Raw genomic sequence first — 17,826 nt, 5'->3', positions numbered from 1 at the left:
AGATGAGTCAGTTGTGTAATTAATGCATTTCACTCTTGTGCCCAAAGAACAATAATACTGACAGCTTTTTCCAAGTGTTGCTGGGAACCAGCATTATTCAGACACTGAGGTTATGCAACAATCAGTGGGTATCCTTCCACTGGCAAAAACAAAGAGAAATCTTCAAAGGAAAAAGCTGAAAACTGAGGAAAATAACAAGAGACTCACATTAAAGCATCATTAGCTTTTGGACTATTGTGGACTTTGGCCCATATTTATGACAGTGGTCTTGACCTTGACTTATCTCTGCTGGGTGAGTAAGAAGAGAAGGTAGGAGAACTGCAAGCATCCATTTCTTGCCTCCATATCTTGCTTACAGAATTTTATTCTTGGTAGTAGGGCAGGGGGAAAGACAGCAGTGATTAGCGGACACCTTTAATGTTTCTCTTGTCTAAGTTTCCACAACCACAAGGTTGCCATATGGATTAGTATGTAACATTTGTGATAATACACAGTAAGTTTGAGCCAATAACAATGGCAACAAAGCAGTGTGCACTATCTGCAAGATATTGAGTGTGCTGCAGATAGCCATTTACTATGTTATCTTTACTTGGCTGCCAGTAATGAAACAATAAAAGTTTGAGTGGATAAACATAAGTCACGAATGAACACGTGTTTCAATAACGTAAAAGTTTATGAAAACAACATGCCCCCTGACTCTAAAACAACTTAATGAAATGCGCAACCTTGCTTTATTAAATAAGATATGCTGCACTCTGCATAAACGCATTAATCGATAACAAAACTGCCACACAAATATTAGAATAATTGATCCAGGATGATTCAGCAGCAGAGAGGTCTAGGGGCTAGGAGATATTACCGAGCAATAACAGTCTCTGTGAAGGTCAGTGGATACTACAGTAATGACAAATGTCCTCTCTTTGACTCCTACTGGCCAGACTTTATTTTGGCTAGTTACAGGAAATTACTTTCTGCACCTTCCATCACCTTTTACTCACTCTGCGTGCTGCGGCTTTATGGCAATGACCAATCAGTGTATAATAAAAACCAGGTGTAACTGCACAACCTTGTAATAAAAAAGTATTCACACAACTGACACCAAACTGCTGCTTATGAAAGTAAGAGTTAGAGGCACAGTGGAGAACACATATAGCATGGATCTATACTGCTTGCTAATCTGAGATAGTAGTGAAGTAAGTGTGACTCATAGACAGTGGTGTGACTGAGCAGTATCATCTAGTTCATTTTACCCTACCTCCTCCGCATTAAATGTGTGCCCATACTGTACGCACACATACACAGACGCGGATGCCAAATATACACAGCATATTAAATCTGGTCTGCTTCAGAGATTTGCTGATAGGTTTTAGGAATATAGGGACTGACTTTGAATACAGTTTTCACTTATTAGCTGAGTTAAGCTGGAATGGTCTTAAAAAGCTATAAATATTCACCAACAAACAGCTAAATCAATCAAACTGTGTCTCATTTTCTGACAAAAGACAGACCAGCTACACCGTCCTGTTATCTCTCCAGAGCCAGAGTGACAAAAAACTTCAGCATGTGTCAAATCTAAATTGATGGAGTGCCTCCAAAATGTCTCTAAAAATATCACCATCCAATATCAAAACCTCTATGTCACAACAAAAAAGGAAAAGATATGTTTCTCTTTTAAACACCAAAACATCCCCTGTCCTAACAGCTGCTATCCTTTGTTGGTTATTTCTGGCCTACAGAGGTCCATGTGCTGGGTTCAGTGAGGGACACAGGCTGACCATGGTTGAGTGAACATGGGGCCACCCCTGGGAGTGACCCATTCCTCTCCCCATGGTTCACAGGGTCCAACAGTGCCAGCACCCTGGCTCCCATCACTGTGGGAAATGCCTGCCTGTGAACCACTGTATTACTGCTACTGTTCCAGGTGCAGATCACCCTGCTATTAGAGTGGAGTCATTAAAAAAAGAGGGAGCCATTATAGTAAACCCTTAGTCTGACATCGTAAGTGGGTCACAGCTACCTGCCAAACATTCAAAAATGGTGAAGCCAGTGCTTCTTTAGCAACTTGGACACTAAAGAAGCACTGAGGAAAGGTCAGCACAAGAAAAATGTCCTACACCAGTTGATGATACTCAAATGGCACAGCATAACTGATCCATAACCGGCCTCCTGAGAACATCTGGTTGTCCTTTTCATGTGCACAGCAGGAGGTAGCATACAGAGAGCGAAATTTAGTGATATCACAGTCAGAGGAAGGCATGGAAGCATCTCAGGCAGGTATAGCATGCATTCGCCTATGGCATCCCTCCACCTGTGGTACCATTTCTGTGGTGATTGTCTGAATGCAGAGATTCCAGTTACTAGTGTGTTTGTCTGTGTTCCCAGGTATAACACTCTTCCTTCAGTTCAAATCAAGCAGGCCATTTACAGTGCTAGTATCCAGAAACCAATGCGAGTCAACAAGTTACATCAGTGACACTCTCACACATGTTGACAGTGTGGGCAGTGTAACTATCCATGGTGCTTAAAGTCTATTCACCACCTCTTTCTCCCCAGATGAGGCTCCACACTACATAACATATAATATACTTTCTTTTTACATCAGCACGTCAAAATGGAGACAGCAAAGTCTCCATTTTGGTGCATAAAATCATGCATATGCTGTAAAAACTGTGCCTTATGTCTCTACTCTAGGGATTTCACTGGATTATTATAGATTTTTCATTGCATGTATTGTTAATGGAGTCTGTTTTGGGATTCTGTGTATTATGTAACTTCATGTTTATGTACTCTGTTCTGCTTTCCTCAATACTTTACTAATTCTATGACTTTATACTCATCATACAGTAAGCAGTATGATTTTTTTCTGAGTCACTCATCCAATAGTGACTACTTTGGTGCATTATAAAAGACTGAAAAGAGCCTTGCATGGTGAGGATTGTTCACCTCATACTTTCAACCACGTTTCCATGCTGCGAGGTGACATAGTCTGAAAACTACAGAAATCCACCTCGTAACATCAACAGCTAAACTGACAGTTCGAAGTCTGGGTTGTAGCTGCAAGTCTGCTTTTTTTTTTTTTTTTTTTTAAAAGAAGTAAAACTACCATTTGGACCAATACTATGCCATGAAAAGTTGTGGTGTCAGTTCAATCAATGCCAAGTGAGAAGTTGAAGAAGAGAAGAGAAGAAAAACTGTGCAAGTGTCTCTACAATGGTAGCTGAGGTGTGTAGCGAGCCAAGATGATGGTGAGGATGGCATATCCGACTGCAAAATACACAGTGAATACTGCATAGTGCAGGCGTGGTTAATAGGAACAGGCTTGTAAGCAGATGATGTCTTTTTTCTCCTCTCGTTTTCCTCATAAATACATGTAATGTTCAAGATGGGCCACAAAAAAAGCAGCGACACATTGCTTAAATGTAGCAAAATGATCCTATTAACCTTATTATGTAAGACTTGTTGTAAACACCAAAATGGTTTCCTGCAGCTCCTCACAAGCTGAAGCTGGCTCTTTGAAAACTTCATGAGGATGACACAGAATATGCATAGTTTCCGACAGACAGAAGAAAAAAGACAGGCTGCATGACTCACACATTAAATGTTTATCATTAATCAGCCTCTTACAGTGGCTTTAAGCAGGCCAGAGAATTTATGTTTGCATGCCAGATAAAATGAAATAGATTTATCACATCCGCCAGTGACCCTGTGATTCCTGAAATCAAAATGTCAAGACTTCTCATATTCCCGACTGTCTGCTGAATTAATGCAGCCTAGCCTCATTACAGCAGCACTTACCCTTAGCCTCCAGAGACACTGTGTCCTCCAGAGAATTACTGCTGAGAATGCCAGGCAATTGTGATAAGGAAAAAAAAAAATTGCGTATGACACCTGAGCAACACCTAAAAACACAGATGTACTCGAAGACACATGCATACAGGTATTGAAATGATACTCACCTTTATTCTCTTGGCCTTAACTTTTCAGTGGTGTCATGGCTGAGGAAAAGAGAACAGACAAGAATGAATACTTGAGGTCAAAATATTGCATCAATAAAAGATCTGTGAACAGTGCAACTACTGTACAGCAGTCACGCCGGCGTCAACTTTCATGTCTATTGTCTCATGGACCAAAGCATTATCTCAGGCTTTGTAGCTGTTATCGCATTCCCTCCTCCTTCAGCATCCCTCCTCCTCCTCTGCGCACCAACCTTGCCATGGCTAACAGGAAGCAGAGGGCACAGCGCTTTATTTAATTAGTCACAGCAGCTGAGTGCTCATGTGGAACCAAACAGGGGAGGCAGATTGGGGTAGTGAGATGGATAGGCACTCTCCCACTGGACCTTGGCTGTTCTGTCAGAGGAGCGTAGATTACATGACAGAAGGGGGAATGGAGGGTGGGGGGTGGGTGGGGGGGTGGGGGGTGGGGTGGCAGAAGGATGCAAATGGTGCCTGTACAGGCGGATTCAGTCCAGGAAAAAGATTGCATTCACTCCAAAAGTACCCTTGTTCTCTCATAAAAGTGCTTTTTACTCTTACTTTTGCCGAAAATGCAAATTAATGAGCACTGGGTCTGGCCTGTTGTTGTGATGCACAGCACTCACTGGTTTGACTTATATTAACTGTGACAACACTCATTATTCCAGATGATTTAGGAGCTGCTATTTTTCCCCTATCTCTTCTGACAAGGATCTGGTGGCCTTTTCCTCACAGAGCAGCAGATAACCTCTGGGAGGTTGCAGAAGTTGTTCAGTGTGCAGCACATTCTTGATGAGTTTCTTTTGAAACTCAAGGCAAAGGAGCAACAAAAGGAGAGAAAAAAGTTACTCAAACAACTGGCAATCTCCTTTTGCAATATACAATAACACTTTCTCATGTTGAGAGAGAGAAATAAAAAGCACAGGAAACATCTGTTTGTACATAATGAGAGAATTTGATGTAATGTGAGACCTATATGATTTATGTGATAGGATTTTTATAATTCCCATTATTATCAGAGCAGTGTTACTTGGCCTTCCACAACGAAACAGCATCTCTCTGGGTTCACCCTTGGAGAAAACACAGTAGTAAACATGTAGTTTACTGCACAGTGCTGAACCAGCAAGGAACATGAGTGCAGCGCTTGAATAATGTGTGTGTAACTACTAAGCAATGGTGTGCAGGGAGCTCTTTTAATTAGTGCTCTTGAAGTTATCCAGTGACCCACATCTAATAATGAAGGCAACATGAATGTTCTATTTACATATGTTTAGTCAGTAATGTGTGACCATTGGGAGAGCCCAGTGGCTGAGTATTTGGTGCCAGTGGAAAGGGAGGGCATGTCAAGTGGAGCTGCCTGGGGCTGCTTTCCAGGGCCCTCCTAATTCGAACTGCAGCAATGTGGAATGGTATGTTAGTGACCTGCAGGTCTGTCAAACTGGGTTATGTTATGAGAATATGCAACTTTTTAATAAGCCTTGCTCTGTGAATGCCATATATTCCAAGAATCATTTTCAGGGGCCATTTCAACTCCAGATCAGGGACGGTTTCCACAACCTTTATACTCTGTGGCTTAAATTGGGCTTTGTGCCAACACAGTAAGTAAGAAAAACAAACTTAAAGGGGCCCTGTGGCGGTTTTTGTAAACAAACAAAAGTTTTGTTTACACTCAGTGTTTCTCACCAAAGAATCCCAGAGGGGTGACTTACATGCTGAGTACATTTCCTTCCTCATAAAACCTTTTTTAAAAAAATGATCAACAGTTGATCTGCAAAATAACATAAAACAAACTAAAGGATGTGAACTGCACTGCCTGAAAATAATCAAATAATCAGCAGGTCCCTGTCCTGCTTATAAAAACATTGCTCCCTGGCACTACTAGTGGTCAAAAACTCCACAGGGATAACTTTTGAAGTCAGATTTTGGCAACAATCCAGACTGGGGAACAGCCAACTTTTGGTAAATTAAATTTATATCTATTTCTGTAGTTGTTACTAGTTGTCTGTGGTCATACCATTCCCTACAATATTTTAATGGACATGTAAAAACTATTTCCTATCTATAGTAAAATTGAAAATATGTAAAATGGATTATATTCCCAGTGGCAATAAAAACATGTAATTCCAAGGAACATGCAGCTATACTCTCTACATTCATTGACTTTAGCATGATGCTATACTTTGGTGCCCATGAGAGACACAAGGTGAATATTGTGTTGCCCCGTGCTTTAAGATGTTGTATTTTCATTGCTATGTGAGTAACTCAATGGACATGACAGAGGGGGAATATAATAAGCACAGAGGTGATTTTGACTCCGGTGCAGTTGTCCTTGTTTCTGTCCGTCTGCTTAAGAGTCACCTTTACATAGCCATAGCTAGACAGACTCTTAAATCAACATTTTATCCAGAGTGATGAGCTGCTGGGCTTTCAGTGGTGGACTAGACACGAAGGAGTCAGAAGACAGTGAAGGGTGGGACCACACATGGAGCTCCCTTTTCAAAGGGCATGTCAAATTGTTCTTTCCGACAATTCTTTGTCTATGAAAGAACTGGGTCACTGACGAACACTCTCTTCCAGGACCTTGTTGCTAAGGCCTGATGCCTTAGAGTCCAAGATTTAGGGAGACAAGGGCTAGAGAACACAAACTCAAGCCAACTTCTGACAGGAGGAGCTGCACTTGCGGGACTGCAGCCCCCTTTAAACAGTGTATCACTATTAGATTACTGAACGTATTTAAGAGAAGAGGTGGGGAGGTGACAGATGAAGGCAGCAAGACCTGTACACATTGCACTTCTCTGCATGTGGATGTATATTGGTGCATAACAGTGCTTCTTTCTGTGTGTGCTGTGTGTGTGTGTGTGTGAGTGTGGACCTGTAAGTGTGCGTTTTGAGTGTGTGAAGGGGTTGCTGTTGGCTTTAGCACTGCAAATAAATCCAGAATTTGTGCTCCACTGTTTGTTAAACATTATTTGCCTCTGCTGTAAAAGCAACAAAGGGCTCCTACTCCATTGCAAATGAATGAGCCCAGGTCCCTAGTTATCACTGGTTATTGTTCCAATCAGACTGGCTTTGAAAGGGGAGGCGCAGTCTCCTTTGGACAGTTCATTAAGATAACACACAAACGTGGCTCCCCATCATCCTGGGTTTATTAAAGTGGGGCTCATTTCAGCTCCATTGTCTCGTGCAGGAACCTCTGCTTTTGTCAGCGCAATTGGAGCCAGATGGCAAAACAAAGCTGCCTGTCTGAAGTGCTTACTGAGTGATCTCAGAAGGCAGAGCCATTAGCTTGACTTCACCAGCTCACCGCTCACAACGTCCACCTGGATGAACCAGGTGCATGGACGATGACGAGAGGGAGCGAGAGGAAGGGTGGCTGCAAGTTGCTTTCTTGTCACTGGAGCACAGGCAGACTCCAGTCTCCCAGTTCTATTCTCTTTTGCCCAGCACCTTTAGCTAAAGCTCAACTATTAAGTCTCACTAGTTGTGGGTTGGCTGACCCTGCTCCTGGCTGCACAGATCACACTGAAACATTCATGAGAGAGGCATTAGAGAATAAAAGTCATTGTCCCCCTTCACTCAGAGACTCTCCTTCACCTCTCAGCTTATTAAAATCACATGGTATTAACTTTGCTGTTCACAGAAAGGCTAAATAATTCAATCAGACTAAAGAAGGAGTCAAATGAATAACTCTAATGACATTAACGCTTGAGGGAGAACTGCTCAGGACTGTGAGGGGTAGTTACTGAGGCTGGGCAGGCAGAACAGGCTTGCTCTGCTTGCTAATGGCAAAATTAATTCTGGACTCATAAGGTCATATTCATACTAAGCAAAATATCACATCACTATCATCACGGAAAAATAAGCACACATAGAAGTGTTTTGTCCTGGTTCACTAGCAGTCTTGAAAAGCAAAAGATGAGTACTGAGCAAAACCTATGACTTCTTTCAAATGAAAAGTCACAGGAAATCCAGAATTTGTAAATGAATAGGTATTGAAGGCCTGGTTCAAAGCTTTAGGAAATATGCTTATACCTCTTGCAAAGAGGTAGATTAGAATATTGATTCCACTCTCAGGTCTGAGCAGTAAATATAAAACTATATATTTAGCAGCATGTTAGCTTAACTAGCCACAAAGACTGGAAGAAGGGAGAAACAGCTAGCCAAACTTCAGCTTGGTAAACAGAGTTAGGCTATTTGAATGCAGGACATGGCAGCACTATTGCTGGCATTTTGTGGAACTTGGAACTTGATACCATTAAATTTATAGACAAGATAGATTTTTCAGTTACAGCTGTAGCTTTGAGGGAGCGTATAATGTAAAACAGCTCGTTAGCATCACTAAATTAGTCTGTCTCCCTCTCCCTGTCTCAAACACATTGAGGAAGAGTTATGCCACTGGGCTGCTGTGTTGAATGGACTCAGTGCCCGGAGTCAGTCCCATTTCTCACGTGCACTCATGCTTCATCAGCGTTCACTCACACTTCAGTAAACAAACTTAACATTCAGTTACTTGTTCTGCTGGATCCCTACCATCAAGCCACCTGGACTTCTTTCGAAAGACGCCAGAATAATCTGTGGGTGTTTCTTATGTTAGCTGATATTTTTGTAACTTTGATGCTTTGCACAGTAGATAAAATATGAATTAGAGAAAATACAATCAATTTCCCACCGAGTGTAAAGAATATTTTGGCCTAATTACAGACTAAGTCAGGACAGGCTGCCCAAATGATACAGCACTAATTCTTTTTTCTCTTCAGTGGATAAACTGCACTGATGTCTGTGCCTGACAAAGTTTACAGTCTTGGATGATTACACTGCTCAGAGAGCTGAAAACAAAAATATATTTCAAAATTTCAATATCAGTTTTATTTAAAGGATGTAAAACTTAAACAAGTGGATTTTCAGCTGTGGCTGTTTCCTGATTAGCTTTTGTCATATAGACTTGAACAGCAGTGCTAGCTAAAACATACAGCAGGCCAGTGATACAGGCAGAGGTTTGACCAGGTGTGGATTGACTGACCTGTCTTTGACTCCTCTTCTTCCAGCTCCTTGGCCTCTTCAGCTGTGGGAGGACAGAGGAGCCATTATAAGTGGAAGCCACAGTACAAAGACAGGCGCACAATGTAGTCACTTCATCACAAGCCCATGGTGAGCTGATCCTTCACAGCTCAAAGGACAGGCTGTGATGAGAGAGCCTATATGACGACGAAGCTCCTCACAATGGTTCCGCCACCACATCATACACACACACACACACACACACAGAGCCATACCCACCCCTTAACCTCCTATCTAGCCCTTTCACAAAGACAGTAATCACATTAGGCTTTAGCTGCTGGCTGTCTGAAAACCCACTGTCAACAGAGTTAGTGAGGCAACCCACTGATGGCTGTCACACTTACATACGCACATGGCACACATGTGCATGTGCACACACACACATACAGGCTAAAAACAGGACTGGAACTGAGTATCCAAGTGGCTGATATTAATTCTATGACACCATTTTCACTGCAATTGGATTTGAGATCCACTGTTTAGTAGAACTATTTGTTCAGTTTTCAGTTTAATCTCATGTATTGTCAGATACATGAGATTAAGATGATAACTTAACAAAATTAAATGTCAAGGCAACGCAATTCATTTGTTTATATTTCTATACATTTGCTTGATTTTCCTTGACTTTGACAGCAGAGACTACAATCCTCTGGGGAAATTAAGCAACAATCCTTATTATTACAGCAGCAGAACGTGCTGAGTTTCCAGATTCAAACAGCCTGCATATGCATATCCACACCACATTCTTTAGTTTCTCCTTTTCATGTGATGCTGTGTTTTGAAATGAGACTTTCTAAAAACACATTTCACCTTATTATACACTGCATATGCCCACATGTTATTACAAGACATTATCATTCGTCAGCTCAAAATAAGGCTTTGGTTTTTTTGACCTGCAGGCTGGTACCACGAGGATATTTTGTTGGCAACTTTTAAATGAATGTGCAGAAAACAGTTCTGAGTTAACCTGTTCATGATGTGTACACTTTGAGAGTTAAACTCCACAAAAGCCCTGGGAAAAAAAGCAATATATACTACTGGCTCACATCCTCACAATTGTGGTGTTAGAGCCATATGTGTGAACTCGTTTACCTTCTCCGATTTCATTCAACACCTTCATATCGACAAAAAGTCCCTCCACTGTGGCAGCAGTGGAAATACCTCGGGGGGGCAGGGCTTTGATAGGAGAGTGAGGCTCATTTAAAGGCACCTTAAAGTCAGGTTGAAGATGAGGGCATCCACAGGGCAGGGAGTGAGAACTGCTTCCCTTGTACATTGAGAATGTTTCAATTTTATGCCCCTATTGGCTGTGTCCCAAATGTGTGGGGGTAAGAAGGATGGTGGTTGTGGCTTAAGCCAAAAGCTGGACAAACCACATATGAGACGAGAGAGTCAGGGGACAGAAACAGCTACCCACTGAATCCAGGAGAGTGTTAATGTTCCTCATGCTGCTGAATCTCTTCAAACACTGCTTTGACATGAGTGATTCAAACGTAAGCAAAAGCAAATGGCTCCAGTTAGTATACCTACAGTGCTATAAATACATTGATTAGTGGGCCTAATTAATTCATTCTTGCACCCCAGAAACAGCAGACATCTTCTTTTTAAAACCTTTGTGCATATTACGATATAAGTCTTAATGACAGCAGCATTTGTGCTGCATAGGTTTTAATTCATCGTCTCTCCCTTTTACTATCAACTATTGATGACAAAAATAAATCTTACTTTCTCAGAAAAAAAAAAAAAAGATTTATTTTACCAGTTTTCAGGGGATTATTATTATCATTGGAGATTATATAAATGTCTTTTTTTTAATGAACAGTTTCTACATAGACTAATATAAATCAATAGATAGGTGTTACATTAAAGGAAAAACCTGGCTTGAGGCTTACTAACATTCATTCAACACATCAGTACATTATTTACAGAATCTAAAGAAGGTCAGAGGGGTCCTCTACAAGGCTTTAGTGGTTATTGAGGAGGTTCTCAGGATTGTTTAGGATGTTTTAGTGGTTGATGGGAAGATTCTAAATGTCCAAAACTGTTTAAGTGGTCACTGAAGAGGTTGTCCAGGTGGTTTTAGGAGGTTTCAGCAGTAATCAAGAAGGTTCTAGTCGTCCTTTAGGAGGTTACAGGGGTACTTTAAATGGTTGTAGTTGTCATTGAGGAGGTTCAAGAGGTCATCTAGGAGCTTCTATGGGTCTTTTGGGGGTTCTAATGGTCACTGAGAAGGTTCTACATTTAGGTTTGGAAGTTTTAGTGGTCACTGGCAAGAGCAAGGGGAAGAGAGAGAATGACATTTTTTATTTTTATGCCATAATAGAAAAAATCAAATTTTAACAGCTGCAAGTTTTCATATGATTTTCTAAACTCCTTTTCTAAACTCCTTTTGCATCTCTGACACTCATCTTTTCTGTTCTTTCAAATTTGGAAGACTCGTGCCAGTGTCAGTGCTAGTGACTTTAGTTGGGAGCTCTGACAAACAAAATCACTAAGATTAAATGTCCTTGTCTGAAAATAACTAATTCTTTGATACAGTCAATCATGTATCAACATAGGACTTGATGAAAATTGCTTATAAATGATTTGAGTTAACTTATGGGTGGCCAGCAGTGTGTGACTACTGGAAATGTTCAATCTGCAACTTGCATAAGGTGTCCCTCAAGGCTCAGTCCTGTGGGCTGTTCACGCTGTACATAGATAATATTGTTTCTTCTGTAACTGTGAGTAATTTATATCTTTATGCTGATGATAATATTTTGTACTGTATTTCAGATGCTATACGTTCTGTTGTTAATTCCTTGGAGCGCTGCTTTGCTGACTTCCAAGATGCACTCATTGACCATAACCGTGCCCTTACCGAACACACTCAAATGACTGGATTATGTTGCAGATGCTGGCTGTTTTCACCGAACTTAGAAACTACAGTTTTTCTCAATGTCCACTTACAACCTGGAATAACATGCAGAGCAATCTAAAGTCTACCTCAATTTTATCCTTAATCCATTTTAAATGTTTAATTTATTATTATTTAATTTCCAGGTGTTCTTGTATTACCTGATTCATTTGCTCTAGGTTTGGCTGCTTTATTTATTCCTTAGGTTTCATTATTTTACTAATTTGACTTGCTATATATTACCATTTTTATCTAACTTTCCTTCCTTTATTTCATGGTCCCTTGGATTTTCTGTTCATTTTTTTACTCAAAATTTTTGTTGATGCATAATGGATAATGATGGATTTCCAGTGTACTACTTCTACTACTACTACTACTACTACTACTACTACTACTACTACTACTACTAATAATAATAATAATAATAATAATAAACGCTGCATTCGAATACTGATTTGGACATCAGTTACCATGGAAATGGTAGAAGCTTCAAGGCATTTGGGTCAGCCCTCGGTTAAACCCTGTGAAACATGTGCACCACTGTGGAAAAAACCCTCGGGGAGATACTACTTTCCTTATGACTTTCATCTGTCACATAACAGAAATTTGTTGCATGTCACCTACACATGATCTCAAGAGTAGGTCTGATTAAATTATATGCTTATCTAAATGTAAAATGAGCTTTGGTAAAATGGAACAGTCGCCTTGGATAGGTCATTGAAATCACGTATTAGTCAGAGTCATTATGTGAGGAAGGACAGAGGGGAGGGATGAGAGAAGAAAATATCAGCGAGAACAAAGCCATGCTGGTGTTGAGATACAACACTGCCCCTGGAATTGAGCTTTCACTTCCAGCTGCAATACCACAAGCTGCTCTGCTCTGTTACGATACACATTCGGGTGCTCCACATACATTATGACAGGGAAGAAAAATGACTTACTCACTTCTCCACTTTTACTAACCCTTCCACCCTCACTACCCAGACACTGTGAAGAGAGAGTCAACTTCAATCTGCCCATACCCAGGAACACCATTAAAAGATAAGACAACCACAATTAGGTTGCACTTCCCTGCTTCCTGCCCTCCCCACAGCTCTGGATATGTGCATAGCAATCCTATTTTAAGCCCATCCACATCTGTATTCATACAGTATCATTCTATCAGTAGTATAAGAGTCGGCATAATATGTGAATAAGACAGCTTTAGATTCATACTTTGAAAACACCAAAAACTGAAACATTGCTAGAGGATAAAATGAGACATTTCAATAAGGTGGACAGTGGATGACCACATAATCAATCCTGCCTTTGGTGTTAGAGCTGCAGAGGAGAAATGCAGCTCCTCATCCAACGCACTGAAGAAAAGGGCCCCACAACCCTGCAAGCCCTTTGCCCGTGGGAGGAACTGCATTATATTTCTCTCTTTCCATTTCATTTGATTTTATGTGTTCCACTGAGCTATTTACTCTTTCCTCTGAGTCTGTGTCACTTCCATATTTATTTTTAAACCTCTGGGCCCTAGTGCAGACATTGGCTGACCTTTATTTAAATGTCTCCTCCACTCTGAGCGGATCTCATTACAGCAGAGCTGGTGGCTTTGCACTATCTATCTCATTTCAAAACTTTTTCTCTTTGCACTTGCGGCGATCCTCAGCTATTCCGCAACGCTAATTACTGAACCGGAGTAATGATGTTCCTCTCTGCCAAAGATATGTGTCCCACCATCCGAGATCCTGCCTATACGCATTAAGCAGAACTCCCTCTGGATTCTTTTAGTTCCTTGAGCAGTTAACATCTCATCTCTGCTTTCTGCTCTACCTCCCTCACTCTCATTGCACCTCCCATATGATCTAGGCAACACGTTGCATATTTTTATATATATATATATATATATATATATATATTCAACGGATCCGTGATGTGAAGAGCATAAGGAGTCATTCTACATTTTAATGACGGCTCTGAGAAGGGCTGAAAGGACCTGAGAGCATGATAAGTTAGCATCCATTATTCAGTAAGCCCTTGACCTGTGTACGCAGGAGGACAAAACAGCCCAAGAAGAAACAGCAAAAACATTTCATTACTCTATTTTTTTGCACATAAAGCTCCAATGTTGACACTGCCCTGACATCCAAGTTTCATATTGCTCCTAATGAAGGCAAGACAGCCCAAAAACATGCTTTTATCTAACCTTGGGGATTAAACACAGATTTTCAAAGGAGACATTACCAATAAATTGTACTCTTTGTGAGAATATTCTCTGGTGTTGGATGTGCAGAGTCACCTCTCCCCCCTTTTTTCCCCCTCTTTTCCATTCCCTCTACCTTCTCTCCTGGCCTCCTCGCAGCTCTCCTTGATCTTCCTGCGGCAGACAGCAGCCAGGGCAATGAGCAGCACCAGCAGACACACTGCCAGGCCAACAGTTACCCACAGAGCCACCGGGGGGAATGCGATGTTCTGACCTGAAGCAAAGGGCAGAGGAAGAGAGGGGGCAGAGAAGGGAGAGCCTCATTATTCACTCTTGCAGAGCTAAAATAAGAGCACAACTGTCACCACTGTATCCATCACTGTTATCTCACCATTTGACAATTTTGCTGTTAGAGTCATAAAAATCCAGAATTATCCAGGACTACAAAAGCACAACATGAGGACACTGATGATGGTTATTGCCATCATCATCATCTCCATCGTCAGCTTTGTCACACCCACTCTATATTAGGCTTGACTTTCACAAACAGTGAAAGTGAAACAGTGAACAGAAAAGAGTGTGAACCTTTGCTTTATGTGAACTGAGTAAGATCTTCTTTACTAGTGTCCAGTTAAAACACTCTAGTCTTTCAATTGAGTCCAGATGGCAGATAGCTTACCGGGCACATATGACTGTGTTGTCGTTTCACTCAAACAGTATTGGCACAGCTTTGAGAGGATGTTGGCACTAACTATCCCACCCCCTGCCTTCTGCTACACATTGCTCAGATATCTAAAGTTATGCATTTTATTTAATAATCTAATGTTGTAGACTCTTAATGTCTACAATATTATCATCTCTCTGACAGTGAATTAAATATCAATAACTAGTGATAGTAATATATACACATGCATATACATATACTGTATATGTGCATATTACAATTTGTGGACTGCAATGAGAACATGTCTTGCAAACAACACCAGACTAAAATCACCTTGGAGACAATTACCCACCACAGTTAGTGACAGTATCCTGGCAAACTGCAAACTGATGAGGAGAAATAAAAACTGGTCAGCAGGACAAAAACGATATCAGAGACACAACCAAATTTCCCTGGGGTATTCAAACTGAACAGAGGGAGAAGAAAGGAAAACAGCAGAGCCACTAAATAGCTGTGAGCCTGGCTGTAGCACAAACAGACCTCCTTCAGAGAGTGCCCATTCTGGGCAGATAGGAAAAAAAAAAAAAAAAAGAGTGAAAAATGACTGGCATCGGAAAGAGGAAATGATGAAGCATCTGTAAGGACTTGGCATCAGCAATGATGACAGGCAGACAGGCTATAATACGGCCCAGCCAAGATGGAGGGCAAATAGAGGCATCCTTCTGGAGGTATTCAATTCTCAGATCGAGATCTAGTCCTGATGCTGAGAAACAAATGTACCCTATTGTTCTACAAAACAGACTTAATGAAAGGCCATAGAGGTCCACTGACGGGAGGAGGAGGGATATGTATTCAAGAATCACAGGAAATGGTCATCAAAAAAAAAAAAAAATAAATTCTGCCTTCATTATGAAATTGTTTTAGCCATGGCTAGTGGCATAGCTCTAGGGATGGGAATGTCGGCATGTCATCAGTCAGTCCACCGCTTTGGTCCAGACTGAAATATCTCAAAAACCATTGCTTGTATTTTCCATGAGCTTTTGTACAGATATTCATGTTTCCCATTCGGTGAATTGTAATAACTTTGATGATCCTTTAACTTCTCCTTAAATGATCAAAATGATTATCACAAATATCCGCATGTGCTCTGAGTCACCAGTTCGACTCCCGACTGGCACGTCATTCCCTCATTTCCTGTCACTCTATACTGTCCTATCTAATAAAGGCACAACCCCCCCCCCCCTCCAAAAAAAAAAACTAAGATGTTGAACATGGTTAACATTACCTTTTTAATATCAGCACATTAGCATTGTCATTGTGAGCATGCTAGCCTGCTGATGTTAACATTTAGCACAAAGCACCGCTGTGCCTACTTACAGCCCAGAAGTAACATTTCAAATAATTACTGCATAAAGGCAAATATTGCTGAGGTAGATATTAATGTATACTACATATTATGTATTTCATATAATTATTACAGTTTAATTTTAAGGTCATTGTGGTTTGTTTAACCTATTTATTTCAAGAGAATCTCAATTCACAAGGCACTAGAAAGACTCTCTGCTACTGCTACAGCAAAACAGGATAAACAACCAAATGCCACAGAGAAAGGATAAAATCTAGAAAGTCAATCCTGTCATTTTGATGAAGCTGCGTATGCCTCCCCAGGCTAGTCATGACTGATGATGCTGTGGCTCACTGTCCACCGAGCCCTTCACTCTGCTATATTTAAAGAATGACCATCTGAGAGCCACTTTGCACGAACAGCGAAAGCATAAAACATGTATGAAAGAGGAATAATCATACACAAGTTGTTCACGACTCATAAAGTCAGAAAAGTAACAAATGTGTCTAGCTCTTTATGACGAGTAAAGAAAACGTGCTGTTCTTTGTTTCTATTGTCTTTCTCATTCTCTTTTTCTTCTCACACCTCCCCACCACGCTCTCCCTCCCTCAAGGCAGACTGATAAAGACAAATGCCATAGTCGGCTATCATTGCTGCGCCGGGGCCCAAAGGGCTGCAGGATCATATTTTTCTTTTGCTCTTGTTTGATGATGTGATTTTGTTTTCTTCAGAAATAGATTTGTCTCTAATGGCTCTGTTTACCTATCGTCTCTTTCCCCCTTTCCCTATTCCCTCTGTGCAAGGGTAAGAATGGAGTGCTTTGGGCTGCACTGTCACATTACCTAGAGTCTGCAGACTTCAGAGGTGCACCAAACAGGGCAAACTTCACTTCTCACATTTGGCATTTAGCATAGATACTATGCATATGCAGCACTCATTTAAGTGAACACCACCGGAAGCAGAAAGTGTGTCTGCTTTAATCTGATGTGATATGATAGAAGACGAAACAAGACAATCATAACAACAGATCTAAATGCCACACACTCACCAGAGTTCCTGTTTGTATTTACATCCTTCCACACTCAATATCAGTTGACTAGTCAGTGTATACAAATCCTTCTCTCTTCTCTCTCTCTTCTCTTTTTAGCCTTTTAATTTATTACCACATGAAAGCCTGGAGACATGATGGAATTCTGCACATTTCAACACTAAATGCTGCTTTTTATGAAATTAGTTTATATTGTCTAAGTTTGATGTGTGGAAGAAAAGCTGCACCTGGTAATGTTTCCATTGTGGCAGTACCACTATTTTCCAAGGGTCCTTCTACATTGTTCTACTGTGACATCACAAACCTACATTAAATTCTTCATATACACAACAATCATTTATTATTTTGCCTAAATAAAAAATTAAAGCAAGTACATTGGAGCAGATCACCACCTTCCGTATTCTCTCTGATTTTGAAATTTGTAGAAGATTTGGCTTATTACAGGGATACCAATTACATCCTCGTATTCTTGTAATTAATTTTTAAAATGCCACCGTCATGTGCTGTGACCCCACACTCCACAGCTGTCAAAACATGTGGAGGTTGCATCTGTCTCACACATTACTTATAGATCCAGTAGGTGTACACAATTTACAGAAACATCCACACAATATAGTCCACATCCAATATAATACCATACTTATAATGTTCAG

General features: G+C 40.7%; 1 protein-coding gene across 2 annotated transcripts in view; it reads right to left on the bottom strand.

Moving 5' to 3' along the window:
- cd276 (CD276 molecule) overlaps window positions 1-17,826 on the bottom strand; it is a 64,033-nt gene that overhangs the window by 7,809 nt on the left and 38,398 nt on the right. For both annotated transcript variants that reach the window (XM_071488664.1, XM_071488663.1), the window contains exons 5-7: window positions 14,253-14,390; window positions 8,995-9,036; window positions 3,957-3,995 (exon numbers count right to left, since the gene is read on the bottom strand). In XM_071488664.1, the coding sequence (XP_071344765.1) occupies window positions 3,973-3,995; window positions 8,995-9,036; window positions 14,253-14,390 (203 nt within the window). In that variant the 3' untranslated portion in view covers window positions 3,957-3,972. The remainder of the gene's footprint in view (window positions 1-3,956; window positions 3,996-8,994; window positions 9,037-14,252; window positions 14,391-17,826) is intronic.

Source organism: Trachinotus anak, unplaced genomic scaffold (genome assembly GCF_046630095.1).
Source record: "Trachinotus anak isolate AG129_WGS33_773 ecotype Australia unplaced genomic scaffold, CSIRO_AGI_Tana_v1 ptg000011l, whole genome shotgun sequence".
Lineage (NCBI taxonomy): Eukaryota > Metazoa > Chordata > Actinopteri > Carangiformes > Carangidae > Trachinotus > Trachinotus anak.
This window is presented reverse-complemented; position numbering and strand designations above follow the sequence as displayed.